We start from the raw sequence: 20,713 nt of genomic DNA, 5'->3' as shown, positions 1-20,713 counted from the left end.
ATTAAAGAGATAAAAGAGAAGTGACAAACATTTCACTGTTCTGCTGTGGCATTGTGGCACAGAGTGATGGCTCACCACCCCCACTAACTGCTGATTCATGGTGGCACGCTCAGAGACTACAAACCATTCATAATGCATGGGGAGAGACACAAACATATCACAGTGGACCTGTGCAGATCAAATCTGCTTCAATGAACATCACAGATGGTCTGGATTCTGACTACTTGTTGTGCTGTGCTGTGTGACAGATGAGTGATATCCTCAAATTATTGGGGTCTATCAGGGTCTATATTTTCAACATGAGGTTATGTGGGTATATATATTTTATTGTGGTGTTTTACATGGTTGCATACTTACGGTGACAGGCAGCTCGCTCTCGCTGGAGCTCAGCAGTCCGTTGATGGTGCAGTGGAACAGCTGGTCGTTATGGAAGCTGATGTTACAGGGATAGGAGCCAATCATCACAGAGTATTCCTCCGGCGCCAGTTCCAGATCGCTCGGCCCTTTCTGCGCCAGAAACGAACAAAAACAGCCGTCAGCTGGTCAGTGGGAAGAGACCAGAGGGGCCTGGTTTGAACAGGCACAGATAACATTCATAAAGCCATAGTAGCTTCAGCTTACACATACGTGCAGACACATGCGCACTCTCTTATGGGCACACACATAGAAAACCGAGCTGCGGCAGGGCTGTCACGCAGCTGTCACACAGAGGAAGCCAGCAGAAAACTCATCCAGTTTGGGATAGAGTTCAGCTTAAAGCAGCAAACATTCCCGCTGCCTCTCTCACATGGCCAGGGAAGTTTCTGCAAACAAACCCGCTGACAGTCATCTCTGCCTCTGCCCAAAATAACATTCTCATGGCCTTTACGGGAGCCCACTGGAAAGCACTGCACAACCTTTTTTTTTTATCAATCAATGCCTGCCTCTCAATGTTAAATTCTACTTTGATTAAAGTGGCACTTCACTGAATTTAAATCCAGTTCACTAGCCAAGTGGAGCCCTACTACACCTGTTGTACAAATGTCAAAACAGAAACAAACAACAAAACAGTTGTACAATGTCTTCTGTGGCTTTGGTGGGAGTCTTTCAAAGTCTGAAAAATAACCCTGATATCATAGCGACGTCATCAGGGTTATCTCAGCTTGGGCTTGGAGATGACAGATTTATAAAAAGAGCCTGTGCAGTGTGGACAAACACAGGGAGGGTTTAATGAAAGATGCTACTAAGCAACGCGGTTCTTATTTTCAGAAGTTGGCCATCATTGTACTCCCCAATGTGCCTGCTGAGATCAGGGAGCGCAACAACATGAGTGGACAGATGATCAGACAGGTTGCAAACCAGCCAACACTACATATCTAAAAGCCTCATATCTAAAACGCTTAAAAACCGAACCAGGAGGTCAGTCTGTAAACTAAGATGGATTTTTCAAACATGGATTTACCATTCCCCTTTGTTTTCTCTCCTAAATGTGTTTAGCTAACCTAGGATTTGTTTAAAACATCTGTGATCATCTGACTACCCTCGTTTATTGCCATCAGACTTTGTTTTAGTGATGTCGCAGCATTCCTAGATCTCTGAGATTAACTTATTAATGTATAGGAATACAACAGTACGACCCAATTTGTATGAAACTGCAATTTCCTTTTAATATATAAATGACAATTGAGGAAGCGTGTGTGAGAGAGAGAGTGTATGTGTGTGTGTGTGTGTGTGTGTGTGTGTGTGCGTGCGTGTGTTTATCCCCAGTGTGCTTCCTTGCTTTGATTACACCCTTAGGGCCCGGTCCTGTCCCTACTGCAGGATGCCACCCCCCGGGTCTCTGTCAACAAATACTTCCTAACACAGACATAACACACACACAGAAACACACACACAAACATTCCTAATACACAAAGACAAGAAGCATTAAATTGCCCTACAAAATATGTTTGGACATATTGTGAAATATACTGTATAACCTCCATATACAACACTACATTTTCACACTTAAACTCATTGGACCAAAACAATGGATTCTTAAGGCCAAAACAGGATGAAAGCAAACAAAACCCACCCACATTCCAGCTCAGGTCCTTAATATAGGATCAGGATGACTAACAGGCTCCCTATTAAACAAACACACACGGTCTCTCTCCCCCCTTCAGGTCCACCACGGGTGGAATCCACCTTCCTAAACAAAACAGGAAACAACAGACGAGTCGCCCATGTAGACAAGCTGAAGCAGCGATTCCTGCAGGGGCCTCATCCCGACACAAATACATAAAGAGGAAACTGCAACATGTTCAAACTTCCCCATCTGTGCTGTTAGCATGTGCATGTCGCACAGAGTCACAGCCTGCAGCCCTTAAGGGTGATGAATCCATGCAGACAGGTGTTTGGATCAGCCAGGCCACAGGAACAAGGGGCCTCCCACTAAGCTGCCACTGCACCCTTCCCCCTCCTCAGACTCCCAACAGAAATCAACACGTTTTAGTGGACGAGGCCTTTGATGTGTTTTATGTGCCTCTGGTTTGTGTGAATATGAATAAAGGAATGTTCAGCCTTGTCTGCTGTTCACAGTGGGAGCAGTCAGTTTACAGCAGTGGCACTTTTGAGCCAAGAAACAAGCAACCTTTAGAAAACATCATCACCTGCTCCACTTAGAATTGTAATATAGGCTCTTGAAAGCCGATATCATCAAGTGCCAATGTTTTCTGCTGCGAGTATATTTAAGTTTGACTGTTCTATCATAAAAAATTCAATGCATGCTGGCCAGCGGAGTCAGTTAGTGGAGTCACTCTAGCGAAGGCAGTGCCAGTTTGGTCGGCTGGTCTGTTCACCTCTTTGGTCCAGATTTTTTATTTGTTGATCTTATATTTGTTAACTAGTCTATTTGTATTGCTGTTGTTTAGAAAAAAAGCTTAACTGAACAGTTAAGTAATTCAAAAAGGATTCAGATTTGATATTTAGATTGAATTCTTGATTAATTTATGATGAAACCCCGGAGCTCTTGCAAAGTATTGCTGTTCAATTGTGTTGACTCTGACTACTGCTTTTACCAACCATGCAAAATATAGTGTGTAAAACATCCCATACAAAGCATCCTATACCCATCCAATTAGAGGTGGACAACATGGACTCGAAACCATCCATTTTATGAAAGAAGGTGAACATTTGCTTGACTTATCTGGAAACAAACATAATAGGACTTCCTATCTCAGCAGTGTCACTCACATTGATGATGAGTGTCAGTGGCTCTCCGGGGTGGTGTTTAATCAGCTTCTCCTTGTTGGCAGTGAAGAATTGAGGGTCCTCCACGTACTCCAACTGGAATTGACCTTTATGAGGCTCCCCCTCCTCTTCCTCTGCCTCGCTGTCAGAGGAGGAGGGGCTGTCACCCGTGTAGAGGACTCCATTCAGCAAGAATTGCACCGAGGTTTGCTGGGATTGGCTGGACGCATGGGATGGGCAGGTGATCATTGAAGGGGAGACCACAGAGCAGCGCTGCAGAAGGACCAGAGAAGCAAAGGTAGGTATTACAATGTATTTCATTTTTCCAGTTTCCTATCAGATGGTTAATGATTTCATCTACCTGTAACATAATTCAAATTAAACTACTGATGTGTGCATTGTTTCTTAGGAATAGTTTGACATTTTAGGAAATACATTCATTCGCTTTCTTGTCAAGAGCTACATGAGAAGGTAAATACCAAAGGTAAGATCCCCTACGAGCACCTCTAAAGGTCATCACCTACAACTAGTCCTTTTTTTGAGTTGCTAGAAATAGAAACTTTATTTTATTATGCTGTTGTATCTCATTATAAATTCCCACAAGTCTGATTATATAGATGAAAGTGCTTTATCAAGATAAAGGGAGACAATTAAGCTGACCACTCACCGTTTGTCCAATTCCCAGCACCTGCATGGTGACGCTCTGCACCAGCTCAAAACCCTGGCCTGTCACTGTGATGGTCCTGCCACCACTGTGACACACAAACAGACACACACGGACAGAGAGTAACATCTCAGTCATGACAGAAATGTGTTAACTTCATACTGGTATGCAAATGCTTTGGGACATTGCGCCACATCAAGAGAGAAACAGGGGACCAGATAATAATGCAAAACAGTTCGACTGCAGCGAAAATCCACACACGTCATCAAAGACATGCCGCTCCCATGTCACACACATGCTGTGCTATTTAGAGCACAATAGGAAGAAAATGCTGCACATCAGGACGACATTAAAGTAATGACTTATGTCAGTAACTCTGGGAGGGGAACCGCAGAGTTATCCAGCTTGAGATGTTTAAGACATTTTGGTTTTAATGCTTGTGGTGCGTCTTGCAGTCTGCTTACCTGAGGTAACTCTTTTTGGGGCGGATGAGGCTGATGGTGGGGTTCTTCTCGTAGGTGAAAGTAGTGGTGAGGTCTGTGCTTTGACAGGGAAGGTTTTCAAACTCCACACACACTGTCACTGACTCAGTGTGTGGCTGTAAGGCTGGAGGCATGGTGCACTCAATGGTTTCGTCTGTTTGCCTAAAAAAGGGAGGAAATATCGTCTGATGTCTCAAACTCAAAAGAGTAAAAATTAAAATTATGTTTTGTACAGTTACAAAAAAAGATTCATGTAGGCCTTGCAAAGACACACATACAGTGCATTTAATCAAGCCTATATATACATAGCACTTGGTGCCAGCTATTTTAAAAATATATCAAAGGACATATACCTTAAACCTGGGCCCTATTTTTACATATTTTGTGTTCATAATGACTGGGAGGTACTCTTGGAATCGGTCCAGTAGATTCCCTCGTGTTGCTGAAAACCAGCTACAATGACTGTAATGCAATCCTTTGGTGCAATTGTGCTGGATCAAAGTACGCCCACTAAAAGTGCTCGTTTTTGCCACTGACAGGCTCAGATTTTTATTTGTGTCTGACAAAATTATAGAAAGGATCCCTAAAGGAAACAAAACGATCCTGTGAGATCCCTTTGTTAAACCAAAAATAGCTGTTATTTTGCTCAGTTCAAAGCCACCAGACTCCACAGACAAAAGCAGTAATTTTATAAGGAAGATGCTGATCTATGGCTGTTTTGATCACTTAGTTTGTTTTGTTTTAGTGTGACTTTGGTGTTTTAAAGGGTTAGTTCAGATCCAACGCTATATTTGTGTAACACAAAATAACACAAACAAACTAACTGATCAAGGTGGCAATAGATCAGCCACTCCTGTGTTCTCTGAAGTAAACTAAATCTTTTTGTCAACAGAGTCTGGTGGCGTTGAATAGCGCGCTACAATGGCTGTTTCTGGTTAATAAAAAAGATCTATCTCTGAAGGGATCCTTTTCCATAATGATCAGTATAACAATCTGAGCCTGTCAGTCAAAGCACTTTTAGTGGACATACTTGGGCACAATTTTCCTAAACGATAACATTGGAGCCATTACAGGCTGTTGCTGCCCGTTCTTGGCTGCCAGCTTCGAATGCGGTGCAATCTAATGGTCACCATTGAGAGACATGAAGACTTTGGACCTGCTCTGACAGACTTAAGTACTGACCTAGACTTGTCTCACAGATTTAAAAACAACTCTGGCTACAAACAATTCAAAATAATCAGCACTCACTCTGTGATGAAACATTCCAGGGTGTTGTTGACCATGACTCTGATCTGAGAGCCGATGTCCAGGTGCTCCCCCTTGATGACCACTATGGTTCCTCCAGCACGAGAGCCCCTCCTTGGCTTCATGGACAGCAGCTTTGGGACCTGAATACAGACGAGACTCAGCTCACGACGAACGCAACATCAAATTTATCACTAGACATTTGACAGCCTCTGTCACTGGAAAAGACAGGCTTACTCAAACTGTGTTTTGATGCTTTTCTTGACACAGAGTAAAATATCTCCTCATCCTTTGAGGTTCATATATCCTGTCTTAACATATTGGCTCAGACAGCTGCTGACTATAATAATAAATTAGTGAAGAAAGCTGCAAAGACAGCCCATGCTGCAGTATGTTAAAGTGCTGCTGAAGCTAACAGGCCTTTGGGCCCAAGCTTGCAGGACAGCTATACTATAAATAAAATGCATGCATGCACAGTCATATGCACATGCAAACAGATATACACATCCGCACGCATGTACACACACATACACACAGAGGGTCTTCGAGCGAAGATGAATATCCCTGTCCAGCTCGGCAGCTACCAGCATCAGCATTCCTGCTTTTTCCGAACTTTCTATCCCTGCCATGAACCTCGCCTCCAGGAAAACCTCTTATCCTCACTGACAGGATTCACTTCCTCAGTGTGCACGGATGGGGGAGACCTATTGTGTGTTTGTGTGTGTCAGGGTGGGTGTAAGGAGGCAGATGTTTCCGTCTAAAAGTTCGAGGAGGGAGATGCAGTAGAGGGCATATCCTGTCTCCAAAACAGCTTTCCCTTTCTCCCGCATCTTCCCCTCAACACCCTGCAGTAAAAAGCCCCTCTCTCATACTCAGCATCTCAGAGTTGGATAAGGAAGCCTGGGAGGAGTTCTCACAACAGCACAGCATAATGTTTGTTGTTCTGGATTTTCTTTATCCTCATGTATCATGAAGGGGCTTCAAGATTGGAATGATTTCATTGTTGGATGACTTGCAGGCTGAGCTGTTCTTATGATAGATCGTTCCAGCACTGACTTATGAAAAACTCTTTGTCTACAACCAAAAAAAAACAACAAAGGGCTAGCATGTGCATTTCCACAGGCTGAATACTCTAAATCCAATGGGAGACTGTGTGGGTCGAGGTCAATTAACACAAAGCTGGCAAGCTCGCCCTGACCAGTGATGAATTCACAGCAAAGGGACACTCCAACAATCGCCATATTTGTTTTTGCTGGCAGCGAGTGCGGAATGACAATGGTGCTTAGTCGCAGCTCAGATGAACGTTTGAAGATTCCCACACACTTGCATTCCTCTGAATCATAAAACGCATCTGCTAACACTCAACTGACACACTTGGGAAGGCTTTCCCAGTGGGGAACAAGGAACTAGAGAGCGTACAAGAAGAAGAATGTGGAGGGAGAGACGGACAGAGCAGACAGCAAAGATCAGCAGGAGGGTTGATGCCTAGAGAATACTCACTAAGTATGAGAAGCTCTCCTTTGACGTCCCCATCCCACTCTGATCCACATCCACTTGGACAATATCTGTCCTCTCATGTGCAGACCGCCCAGTGACACACAGCAGCCTGGGGAATTTAAAAAGAGAGTGACCTCCTTGTTTGGTTGTCAAAACACCATAATCAGACAACAGTTAATAAAACAACAATGACAATGGATATGAACGCTCACATATGCAGCTTATAACTTTAATTCAATAAGCTAATTTTAAAGAAGGGGTTGCTCAACTCAAATTGCAAGCGAACCAGTATAGAGACGTAGAAAGAGATCTTGATCATGACTGCTAAAGACACATGATTAATCTTGGAGAATGGTGGTTATGAACTAATTCATCAAACCCTAATACATTTACATATGGAATCCAATAAAGCCTGGAGATATCAGATACAAGGAGATGTAAAGTTCAAAGCTCCTCAGACCAGATGTGTCGAACCACAGAGGAGATTAAGGGGCTGCTATGGCTTGTTCTCTCGCCTCCTGGCTGTGATTAAGCCTCTACAGGGACGTCTCATATTAATGACACGGTGGTGTACCGAGGCAAAGGGATCTACTGTTCTGGGGCCTCACTGGGATAAATGCGCTGGGGGGAGGGCGCAACCTTTATCAACTCACATGATCCCCCTCCAGCTTAACACCCTTGCGGTTTATTTAGTCAGGTGCCTGGTGCTACAGTGGTTATAAATTCTCAGCTAGCGATCAGATGATTGACAGAGGAATTGTGGGAATTTACATGAGCGGAGGATCTGTGTTTTGTGTGTAGGAGGACCTGGCAGGACAAATGGGAAGATGAGGCTGGGCTGGACAGATTTGGGCTTGGCTGAGGTCAGCCTGTCAGGCCACACACCACAAAGAAAGCTGCATCTAAGTGTCAGGCTTTATACTTTGACCACTAGCCACTGCAGTGTTCAATGAGCCCAATTAAAACATGTGTTTTTTCCTTGCGAGCCTGAATAACTGTTAGAAATGTTCTAAAATAACCTGCAATACCAGCCACCTGTTAATAGACGGGTCTACACGTCTTCTCATTAATTACAGGAGCATCAGATAAAGAATGTCATTACACTCAAATTACACTCCTGTCAGTTAAATGCTATGAGGGCGGAAGCGCATCTGCTTAAAGAAAATGCATCATTTCACATGTTTCACATGAGAAATTCGAGCCTGAATCAACCCGAAACTTTAGAGGAGGCTTCAGGCCTTACTGGATTCAGGTTGAGGATCAAACTCTTATACAACAGTACATCACATTACATGGTATCTGTTGAGGATTATTCTGTGAAAAAAGACAAACATTAAACTAATATTTCTTTAAGGCTACAGACAAAGCTTATTACCAGAGAGATGTTAGGAAGTCAGCCTGTAGCATTTAAACACATACGCTGGGTTCCTGCAGGGTTTTCCAACTCAAATTTAAGACCTTTTTAGTACCAGATTGAATGCAGCTGAATACCTGTTTCACAGTGATAACAGCCAAAGTATAAAAGTATGAGGGAAACCCAATGGGGATGATATGGAGTTATTCATCTATTTCAGTAATTCTCTGCAGTTAGGGCTGCAACTAATGATTAATTTCATTATCAATTATTCTGACAATCATTCTCCTGATTAAGAGTTGGATCTGTATAATGTCATAAAACATTGAAAAGCAGAAAATCCTCACATTGGAGAAGCAGAACCAGAAAATGGTTGACTTAAAAAAATGAATTAAACAATGATCAAAATAGATGCCAACTAGGTTTCTGTTTATTAACTGGTTGATTAATCGACTAATAGTTGCAGCATAATAGTTCCTAATGACATAATATTGGTTAAATGAATGTGACCTGGACCCGGAAAACCATCAGAAAATGGATTGATGGATTGACCAATTTAAAATGCGGTTTCTGCTAAATACGACACTTTCCTGTTATGGGACAAATAACTTCCTTAAACTACTGCAGCTGGCAGTAATGACAGCACGTCCTACAGGTCTGATGGTGCTGACTGACACTCCACAGTGACCCCAGTGACCTCAGTTAAAGGACAAAGAGCAGACAAGGCCTGGACTGACCCCTGCTCCAAATTCCAGCACCGCCCAACAGTGGAGATATTATGGGCTTCAGAGGACAATATTTTGGCCAGTTTTGAAGATGTCTCTGATTATTTCCCTCGAGTGGATGATGAAACCCATCAACAATCAAGCCTGTGCATGCTTGGATGTGAGTGTTGTTTGCGGTGCAGCTAAATGGGCAGGGCGAGGGCCACTCAAGGCTCATATGAAAATGATAGGGAGGGCAGCATGGAGTGCCTGAGCCAAGACTCCAGATAAGTACTCCAGTAAATGAGGTGTGCCTAGACTGACTGTGCCATTAATTAAAATGTTGACACCAAGTGAGTGGAGCACAGTCTCACCGCTGCTGCACATTTTCCTTTTGGCACACAGATGTGAACTTTCACCTCTCAGCACACGAGCAGACACCTGTCTCAACAGCCCTGGTAAATGAGGTCATGTGCAGATGTGCGTGTGCTGGTGAGTGTGTTGGTACTGTGGCATTTCTCAAGAGCCACTTTGAATTTTATATCTGAATGAGGATATTTTGAGAAACAGGGTTATTTTAACGATAAGGTAAATGAGTCGTTGTATAATCGGGTAGGATTAAATGTTAAGGTTAACTGTAAAGGGTTTAAGTTAAGGGGACAGGATAGGATCAAATCAATAGCAGGTCCCCACAAAGATAGAAATATAAAGATTTACGGGGGTCCTTGCGTGTGCAAGTCAAATGTGCTGACATTGTCAGATGCACTGACGTGTTATGATTTGTCAGTGCCACTTCCAGCAACGATGATATGCTTTGCTGTCATAACAACCAACCTCGGGAGCCAATGAGGAATGACGACACAAGATGAGAACGCCCCAGGAGTGAAATACGATTCGCTGTTTTTCGACATGTGCGGTTTTGGGGAATGTGTCAGGCATCTGTAGTGACAGGTAAGACCCACAGGTCACCCTCGAACTGGTCTTAATACAATGATTGGCTTCAGTGGAGCAAGACCACATAAACAGTTCCATTCAAGGAACATTACAGATACTGAATGACTGTTTGGATGTAACTGTAGAGTTACTGACTTCCACTGAGCTCCGTTATGCCGGCGTCAAAGTGGGGTCCTGCTGTCTCCATGGTGACAGTGTGATGGTCCCTGAGCTACAGAGGGATGGCGATGGAGTCAGTTAGATGAGAAGCGTGCTGCATAATAATATTTGTGAAAATTAGCCTCATGAATACATGAAAACTAAACCATGAAGGGATGGCTGATGTTCTACTTTCACGACTGGTGGACATAAACATGTAAGAGGTGGATTCTCCTAATGGTCTAAGATCGTGATTTATATGTGGAAGTTTAGTAACACATTTAAAGGTTTTTCTTTGTTATTTAAACAAAAGCTTGTCAATTACAAACTGGACTCACTGGCTCACAAAAGCACCATTTAAATTTACTTTACCTTTCTCTTCTAGTGCAGAAGTAAGTAACTAAGATCTCTTACCACTCATCCTTCTGGGTATTAGTTTGATGTTGATCTGGTCAAATAAGTTAAAGTTTGGAATTATTATTATATTATTTGTTGCCAGGATTGTAATATATGGCAAGTGCAACCATTTAATAGGCTCTGAGTGAAAAGACTACTCCACTGATTCAGCATTGTCAGACTCACAATGGACAGGTTTACTGTTAATGCAGCACAACCAGAGACAGTCTTATTTAGTCTACGCATTCTCCTTCCTTGTTAAAACTGGGTGCTTACACTACCCACAATGCAACTCAACTTCCAATAGTTCAGTTGGAGGTTCAGGTGTGTTAAACCAGTAGCAGCTAATGTAGCCTAGAGATGAGTAGTGAGCTACAGACGTCTGGTAAAATCACTTCTTTGAAACTCCACGGCTCCAGATTTGTGTAATTGTTTTTCATTTCTGGTTGCTGACTCGAGTGACATCTGTGACGGCCTTATTGATTTGTGTCTGCTACCCTGCAGTTCTCCTTCCTGAGTCTGGAGAAATGGGCGTCAGAGTTGCCTGGCCACACCTGTAGGTGTGGTCCCACCTTATAAAAGGCCGTCTCAGTCCTTCTGCTCTCTCTGGGGCTGAGCTGCTGGCTGACCACATGGCCAGAAAACCTCTGCTGTTTAGTTTTGTTCTTTGTTTACACACACCCACACTCATTTCTTTCACCCATCCACATCCTACACCACTGACAAGCTACATTGTTCATATTTCTGTTGACTTATGTAGAGTTAATTCAATTCAATTCAATTCAATTTATTTGTATAGCCCAATATCACAACAGAGTTGTCTCACAGTGCTTTACAAAGTTCACTGAAACAAACAAGTGTAAGTGAACAAACAATCTAAGTTAATAAATATCTCCCTGCTACTTTTTGGTGTGGACTTTCTCCTTTGTTGCAACCCGTGAGCCAGGGTTGTAACACATCACTTGAGTAAATCCATGAGATTTTGCACAGCTCCCTATACAACATTTTTCACATATAATAGGTCTCCTTTAAATATATTACTTTCTAAACTGTTTTTCACACATTTGGCACCCTTTAATTTTGTACATGTCTTTTTTTTTTTTTTTTTGCACTTAAAGATTTCCAGTGTGGGACACCCAGCTTCCTCTATCCATTAAATGTAATAAGTCAGGTAGCTCTCACTGTACTGTCTGATCTGAGTTCTGGTTCAAGTCTGGTTTCACACTCTGTTCACGGCTGAGATGGACATGTCAGGATTTCTCTGTGGTATATTAACTGTGACAAATCTGTCCATCACTTGCTCTGATAGTGTCTATTTCTGCCGTCCATCTGACCAATCACCTGCCTGAGAGCATGCCAGGTTACTATGACAATGGGTAATTATTAGCTATCATCTCACCAGTCCCCTTTAGCGGGGTTTGAAATATAAACTAGAAAAGTGCACTCAGAGGAGCACAGATCTCTGCCTAACCTAAACCTTTAACCACTTTAACTTCTGTTTAATCTTTTTTATTAGAGCATGTTTGTAATTGTAGATTGTAGCTGTGTATACTGTATACTGTAACGGTTTCAATAAACAAAGATGGTGACAAATGTAACAGAAACAGAGATTTAGTCACACCATTTGTAACATTAGTGGATCATGTCGGGTAGGGTTTTTAATCTACAGATGCTTTGGTTCAAAATGCTTGAATGCTTTGGTTCAAAATGAGACCAACGTTTCTACAAATGTCAGTTCCTGTGCTTTAATGAAGGCCAAAATATGGCTTGTATAGATTGTTTTTAGCCTAGCTGAATGCCTTTTACTCTGTGAAAACAGAGCAGTTGTTGATGACTTGTCAATGTGTGTGAAAACACGTGAATCACAGAAACTGCGAGGGGTCATTCACCATACAGGCATAAATGTGTACAAAAAAATATTAGGCTGAATGGTCCAGTACTTTTTGAAGTTAGCATAGACATATACACACACACACACACACACACACACACACAAAAGGAGATAATGATATTGATGTTTAGGACATGCTCTTATTTCTTCCATCTTGTCATTTTGACAATCTAGATGATGTAAACTGTAATTAAACAAGTATGAGGTAATGGAAATCAAAAGAAAAAAAAGTGCCTGCACAGCGCTATGCTTCAGCAAACACTGAGTTGACATAAGCCTTAATGCCCAAATTTGTGAATCATAATTCAGCCATATGTTACAGTACTTACTCTACAGAGACAGTGTAGTACTCAGGCAGGAGAGTACATGGCACATCTCCAATAGAGACCTTTACTGCTTCGGCCCTCCGGCCCAGGTTCCTGCCCTGTACTGTCAGCAGGGTGCCTCCTTCCACTGGACCCCTCAGGGGAGAGATCTGACAAAGACAGAACAAAGTAATGAACAGGGAGAAAGAACATCCAGTGAAAACCCTGTAATGTGCACAAAAAGTTAGAGCTCATAAGTAGATTACCTCCTTAGAAATGTTCAACTAATGACATGTGATAATGAATATGACAGAGAATTAAGAGAATGGAGATGCCGTCTCTGATGTTGTCGTGGAGTGTGTCGCACAGAGCGATAAGGACAAGTGGGCCATGTAAGTGTTCTTCTGCTGAAGACTAAGGTCTAATAGAATAGACACACGGTTTAGGTATATACACACACACAAAGCAGACTCTTAACTGTGCCAGTCTGAGACTCTTCAGCCTCTAATCCCCTACAGCACATGCAAATAAAGAGCACGCTAAGAGCCTCCTTCACATCCCACAAGAGACAGACAGAGTGAGAGAGAGAGGGCTGGAGAGGCGAGGTGGAGAGCACAGCAGAAAGGTGGATGAGTGGGGAGGCAATTTAGGGAACTGAGTGTCGAGAGGAGAGTGAATGCTGATGGTGGTGGAGAGAGAGCAAAGCCTCAACAGGGGAATTAATGCACTGTGCTATTCCCTTTCATCTGTTTTCCTGTGTCTGCTCTGTCAAATTCCTTAGTCCCATTTCTGCTGTTGTTCAGAGGCGTACTCTAACACATCATTTCAGCTCTCGCCTTTGGTCTCTTAACTTTCCACTCAGGAGCCGTGGAAAGAGAAGAGAGGACCGACTGCCCCCCCCCCCCCCCCCCCCCCCCAGATCACCACGGAAACACAGCTTTGGAGATAGCATCTCCGACACCCAGACAGAAGCAATCTACCATCATCTTGCCACTGTAGCATGGCTAGCCCAGCAGCATGCGTGCTTTCCTGAATGACCCCATGGCTGAGCCGAGGTCAGTGTGACCCTCTCTGTTATTAGCCTGGCTCCGGCTCTAACAGGAACCGAGCTTAAGAATGAAAACAGCTCTTCTATTTGGTCTAGGTGAGAGGACAAGGTTTGGCTTTGCATTCAGATGATTTGAAGCCCGCTGGAGTGACAGCACAGATAAATAAACCATATATTTCCCTGCTAAAAGCGGGAGGCAGTTAAGAAAGAGTGTATTACTTTTAATATACTGTGAAAACAAACTGTTGGAACCCAACCTATTACTTACAGTATTTCTGGGGGATCTACACCACAGGAAATGATGCAAATGTTTTTGTGGTTATATTACACTTTTGGGTATTAACTGTGACCACCCTGTGCCTACTTACACCCCATATATATACTTCTTTTGACAAAAACACACACCCCACATTGTTTCATACACATGTAATGTACAAGCACCATATACATGTATGTGTGTGTGCATGTATGCAAACATACTGCACACAAACACACACAAGTACCCACCCTCTCTACAGAGCTCAGCAGTAAGCAGTTATTTATTATCACTATGCGTCTTATAGCACCTAGTGTGTCTCTGCGGTGCCATTGAGCATTGACATCAACATCAGCTGGCATGCTGTTCATTTACACCTCTTACAAGTCTGTGAGTCTTGATTTACAGCACATACTCTGCCAAGCCCCCAGGGAGAACCTGCAGTATGAATGTCTCAAAATGCAAAAGACCTTCACAAGGAATGCTGGTGCTATTAAACGCATTTGAGGACTAAACTATTCCAAATCCTTGTAAATTCACAGATATTCCAAATGTACATGCAGATATCCACCCTGTACCAGATAAACTACCTAACTGATAAAATCCATATGTTTTCTTCTTGTCATTTCTTGTTGTGAATAGATCGTTTTGAGGTCAGGGCTTTCATCTTCCTCTCCTCACTCCAGTTCTTCAGCTTCACACTAATCAAGGAGGACATGAGGACAAAAACAGGAAAAGACTTCTCACTATACTGCACCCTTTCTCCACCCTTTCTTTGTCCAAATAGCGCTCTATCCTCTCTACCAAACCATTTATGTCTCACCCAGATCTTTCTGGTCTCTCTTTCTTTTCATGTTGTGGATAAACTGTGTTTGGCAGTTCCTGTTTTGGACGCCAAACTACTTCTAATCAATGTTTTTTTTAAGAAACAGTGAACCAGCCCACACATGACATGAGAATAAAGGGCCTGCTGAGATAATAAATGTCTCCATTGTCTTACGTCACTGCTTTGAATAGAGAGATAGAGAGAGAGAGATCTTTCACAATTAGGTGGCCGACGGTCAAGTTTAAGAAGTAATGAAATCCTCCATATTATTGATATTTTGGTGTAAGTATAGTGTGATAGATGATTGCGTGTGACAAAGCGGCCCAAGAAAAAAAACTAATTTCATTATCTTAGCTGTACACACATTTGAAAGTTCTATACAACAAAGAGCTGTTGCAGTATGTGTGTGAATGTTTAGGGAGAGCGGATCGTTTCCTCTGTAAGCCGGAGTACTCAGGCTCAGACCCCTGTGGATTCTCTGGGAAAACATGGCTGCCAAAGCATTGCATCACACACCCCACAGAACCACAGCCCCAGTATCCTTTCTGCAACCCGCTCTCCTGAGAGAGCCAGTGGGAGTTTGTGTGTATGTGTGCGTGCCTGTGTCTGTGCATGAGTGTGTGTGCGCATGACAGAGAGAGACAGGCAGAGAGAGGGAGAGGGGAAGAGGGAGAGAGAGTATTGCAACAATGGTCTACCCACGCATACGGTGTCTTAGCCCAACTTCAGTCACGTAAGAAGTCCACATAAGTTAGACTCTCGCAGAGCATCCTGTTAGTCACAGTATGCTGACAGCTACAAAGAATGAGGGATAATCGTGAATGCTTCAATATGGCCTATTTGTGTGACATACTGCGGGCCTGTGTGTGTGTGTGTGTGTGAGAGAGAGAGAGTGAGTGTGAGAGTGTGTGTGTGAGTGTGAGAGTGTGTGTGTGTGTATGTGTGTGAGTTCGCCTGCTTTGTTCTGCTTGCTTATTCTCCTGGTTTTATCTACAGGAAGTTCAGGCCGACTGGGTCTCATGTGAGCCGTGCTTCCCATGACCGCCTACCGTGGCTGTGCTGATATACAACGTTCGACAGCGGCAGAAAAGGCCTAGATGATAGCTCTAAACACACTCCCATTACGGTCGGACAAACAAATGAATATGATCATGCAAATGAACCCCCTAAACAGTTTTGAAAAAGGCTCTGCCGGTAATCGCGATCACCATTTTGACGTGACTGCGGTCAGATCCTGTGTAAGATAAACACTCCTGAACTAATTTTACCAGTGTGGTTTTGCTCTTAATATGGTCTCAACTCTAAAACCCCCTAATGGTTCTTGTTTGCTTTCTTTTAGTTTTTTGTGGTTTTTCTACACAAAGAGTCCAATATAGCTTTCGTACACCATCCACACAGTTTACACACATACTGTAGTAGCACAGGGCAGAAGGTGTTCCCAAGCCCTTCTGAGTGATTGCAGATTGAACCCGCCGTGTCCCCTGAGAACTGTGGCTAAGTGGGTGTTAGTGTTATTACTGAATGAACTGCTTTAATGAGACTTTATTTGAACGCTCCCTCAGCAGCTGACACTGGACAGGCAGGTCATGGGGGCACCGCACCATGTGAGTGACCCCAGGATTCACCATTTTATGGCCTGAAAATAGAAACTGGAGGCTAAAGAAAGGAGGTGGGGAGCGTGTGAGGATGAATGTGAATGTTTTTAGCCTGCCATGCATGTTTAACGCGTAATCTTACCCTGTGGATTTCAGGAGCCGGACATTGATCCCTGATTGGCTGGCAGTCATCCCTCGGCCTACAGCTGTTTTCACACCAGCCGCAGAGGTGGCCCTGGTCCTCCCGGCCCCAGCACTGGGAACAGTCTGAACTACCCACTTTACAGTTGTATACCTCCACTAGAGGGATATGGGAGGTTGGGGAGAGACAGAGAGGCAATTACAATTGCAATACAGCTTAACTGAATTGTGTTTGCCTTGTCTGGTTAAGTTAAAGTACTTTAAATTCCTAAGTTTCTTTTATAGCTCATATAAACCATATGGGCTGCATGCTTTAAATAAACAGCATAAGCATTAGTGGGATGATCCATTCATGGCTATAAAAAAAATCAGGGAAAAAGAGAGCTAGTGGAGTTGAGGAGAACAAAGCCGGTGAGAAACAGATGATTATGTTCATGTTCCAATGTGCCTCCCAGAGAGAAGTCCCATTTGTATCACTGCATGTGCATCTGTGCATGCATTTGTCCGTACATTACAGTGTGTGTGTGTGTGTGTGTGTGTGTGTGTGTGTGTGTGTGTGTGTGTGTGTGTGTGTGTGTGTGTGTGTGTGTGCCTGCATGTGTGAGATAAAGTGTGTGTTTTTTCAAAATTTGATGACTCTGCATGTTATGAAGCAACCATCATGTCCGTCGACAGTGCAGAGCGTCTGGCAGCGGCCCAGGGCTGTTGTTCACATGGTCGCCACATGGACTGTGAACAGCACATCTGGGACTGAGCTAGTCAAGGATTGGCTTGTAGCTGCACTACAGACAACACGCCAAGTTCAACAACACGTACGTCACTTTTCATCATCTCACTGTTGTCATGGAGCTCAAACTGTATTTTCAACAATAGATGCGGACGTGGCTTGTAACAGGGATTGATAACACCTTAAATTGCAGCTCCCTATGTTTTTATAGCCATTATGCGTAATTAGACGGTAGCAGAATATGATATTATGGTAAATTACTAGCTGTTGGCAAATTATGTGTTGTAATACACGGACCACTATTATTGTCAATGAAAGGCGGTCTAACACTGTTTGTCCCTGTGAGCGATTCTTTATTTTTTTCCAGGTTTAATTAAATCCACCAATCTCATCAGAAAACATTTGTACACAGGTGAAATGCATTCTGGGAGGAACAGTGGCAGCTATGTCAGATTTTTGTTTTGTTTTTGCAAGTGTATAATTATGCTGGAAATACAGGCGAGCTGAACAAACAACTGAAGCGTAGAAGATGGCAAATACATTCTTCATTTATATTTTTTTCACGTCCACATAACCCTGAGTGTCTTACCTCTCATTGGCTGAGGGCTGTCGACAAAAACATCCGATCCCTGTCCACTGAAATAGCTTCCCCTCCTCAGGTTTAGGTGGTAAACCTGACTCCTCTGATTAGTGGACAGCTGTATGGGACGTAACAATAAAACAGGTTGTGCTGAGCATCTCCTCAGTGCGAATGTGTGTGTATTGTCATTATGCCTCCTCTAGATAATAATGGGTTCTTAGTCAAATTATAAACAAGGGTTTGAAATAACTGTGATAAAAACAGCTTACAAACAAGCCCTAAACCTAACAATAATTAGCACATTCAACCTAACTAATCTTTATTCAGCTTTGGAAATTTCTGGTAACTCGCTGCTATACTTACTGTTACTCCACTGCACTTGACTGTCGAGCTGTTCAGCCATGTGGCCTCATATCGCTGATCTGTCCCAAAGTCACACTCCAGCTCCTCCCCCTGTCATGCAAAGCACTTATATTCAACAGCAAGTAGTATTTCAAAAATAACAAGCAAACAAACTGTTCTCAGAATGAGATAATCGCTGCTTAAATACCCCAAATAAAATCTGCATAGAAATGCTCTCTCAAACATGTCTGGTAACAATTGACATCTCCGAAAGAGTATCAGGAAACCGAAATAACCCACAATAATTGTCCCTGCCAGGAAAAGATGCAATCTATTCAAAATTCATATTCATAAACATCTGGACTCCCACACCTCGGCTAGTCATCTGTGGGCCAGAGTAATGAATATGAATACTTTACAAAATCACAGCCAGAGTTTAAATGAGCCACACTATGTGAGGGTAAGACCATAAAGAAGCTAAGGTAGCAATGAAAGATAAGTACTTTAAGTGGAAGAAATCATTTGTCTGTGAATCCAGCCAGCTTAAATTGGTCTACTTTGATCGCCTTCTCGAGGACTTTGCTATTTCTCTGTGCTTTTTGACACGAGAGAAGCTTGATTATTTTTGGCATCTGGCAGATTCTTTTCCCCCAGAAAACTCTAGCAGACCACACAATGAAACGCACCCTGGACTTACAGTCTGTTCAGTCTGAGAACTAAAAGCTGCTAGAGCACAAACTAAAGGTTTTGGTATGACTGTTTATTAAAGCTAAGTAAAAACTATTTATTTTAGGTTTGTCAAAGAAGTGTGAGAACCAAATCTAAATTTCTGGGGTCTGAGTGATGGCGATGCTCTTTGGAGAACACGCATATGAGTGACACCACATTTCCTCCTGTATTGACTTGCTGACAAGATGAAGACGTTATTCATCACATCAGTTTGTATAAACTTTCATAATAAAGAGTAGTATGAATAGCCAACCACATTCAGGCTGCCATGAGGAAGTGTGTGTGTGTGTGATTCAACGTCTGTCACCATAGCAACACACCGGGAGAGGCCTCTAAAGGCCAGCCAGGGTTAGTCGTGTGACTGATCAAGCCTGGCAACTAGTCAGCACTGGAATTTTTAGAAGGTCCCATATGTGTCCTTATCAGTGATGCAGGATCAGCGTCTGACTCGCTCAGCGTGGATTAAGGATGAGAATAGGAGTTTAAAAAACTGATCTGGAAGGACTAGCCGAATTTAAAATGAACACGAGTGAAATAAAGCTCCCGCCGTGTGTGCTGCCTCAGACCGACTGCACATTGTACACAGTGCTGATGAAGGCACAACTCAGCTAGTCACAGTTTGATACCAGACGCATGGCAGGCCCAGACAGCTGAGTAGTGAGCAACATAAGCATGATGATACTCTCTCATTTGTCATTTTCATATCTTTCTTACAATATGGAAAACTCAGGTTTTCATTCATTTATTGACCCAAAACAGAGCACACAAATATCCATCTGTGTTCAACTCAGTTTGAAGCAAGCACACCATATGCTTCAGTTTTATTTCTATCATTTTCACAACATGCATTTTGGACAAAGTCCAAGTCAGGCTCCATAACTGGAGTTTGTCTGTCGTACCTCCTGGATGTTGCTGAGGGATAAGGTGAAGTCCTGGGCCATTCCTGATGGTGATGGAGGAACCTCTGAGGCAACCAGGCTGGGACAGGAAGCTGCATTCTATGGTGAGGGGGGTTTAGGGAGAGGAAGTGACATATAGGAGTTAAAAAAAACAATGGCTCCCCAGCACACATCCGCAACCCAAAATACCTGTCCTGTTTATCTGGAAGAGGAGGAAATGACAGGGTAAAGTCCTGCTCAGAGGGAAACAACAATAGCTTCAAATAGAGAGATGATGAGGGATTAGAAAAACAGACCCACCGGACACTGTGATTTGCTCAGCAGAACAGGAAACCCCCCCACACATACACATCTCCTTATGGCCTACATTACAAAGAACTAATCAAGTTCTTTCATGCTTAAAAAGTACCCTAAATTTAAATAACTAAAAGTGACATACAGAGCACAAGCCTCTCGTGCTTAAATATGTTTATTTTTGTGTATCTTGGGATCTGAAACAGCACGCCTGACTAGGATTTACTGCGTTTGCTTAGAAAAATGCAATGATGTCTCTGTTACTTCAGTTGTTTAACATAAACAGCTCTTTCCCTTTTCAGGGGGTCTTGTGATATTACACATTAAACACTTACAGCAATTAAACACTTAAACGCCAGAACAAGACTGTTGACTAGCGCCTGACCACAGGACTGTGAGTCACATCCTCTCCCCTCTAACAGGGACCTGTTCTGTG

The 20,713-nt window shown here is 43.0% G+C and overlaps 1 protein-coding gene across 1 annotated transcript in view; it reads right to left on the bottom strand.

Annotated features, from left to right (window-relative positions):
• The window catches only part of plxnd1 (plexin D1), a 59,344-nt gene that overhangs the window by 19,033 nt on the left and 19,598 nt on the right, over positions 1-20,713 (bottom strand). The window contains exons 9-19 of the mRNA XM_070839886.1: positions 19,984-20,082; positions 18,377-18,466; positions 18,023-18,131; positions 16,708-16,865; positions 12,865-13,010; positions 7,102-7,207; positions 5,605-5,744; positions 4,339-4,518; positions 3,878-3,962; positions 3,214-3,483; positions 358-507 (exon numbers count right to left, since the gene is read on the bottom strand). Coding sequence (XP_070695987.1) covers positions 358-507; positions 3,214-3,483; positions 3,878-3,962; positions 4,339-4,518; positions 5,605-5,744; positions 7,102-7,207; positions 12,865-13,010; positions 16,708-16,865; positions 18,023-18,131; positions 18,377-18,466; positions 19,984-20,082 — 1,533 coding nt within the window. The remainder of the gene's footprint in view (positions 1-357; positions 508-3,213; positions 3,484-3,877; positions 3,963-4,338; positions 4,519-5,604; positions 5,745-7,101; positions 7,208-12,864; positions 13,011-16,707; positions 16,866-18,022; positions 18,132-18,376; positions 18,467-19,983; positions 20,083-20,713) is intronic.

This window comes from Pempheris klunzingeri, chromosome 11, assembly GCF_042242105.1.
Source record: "Pempheris klunzingeri isolate RE-2024b chromosome 11, fPemKlu1.hap1, whole genome shotgun sequence".
Classification (NCBI taxonomy): Eukaryota; Metazoa; Chordata; class Actinopteri; order Acropomatiformes; family Pempheridae; genus Pempheris; species Pempheris klunzingeri.
This window is presented reverse-complemented; position numbering and strand designations above follow the sequence as displayed.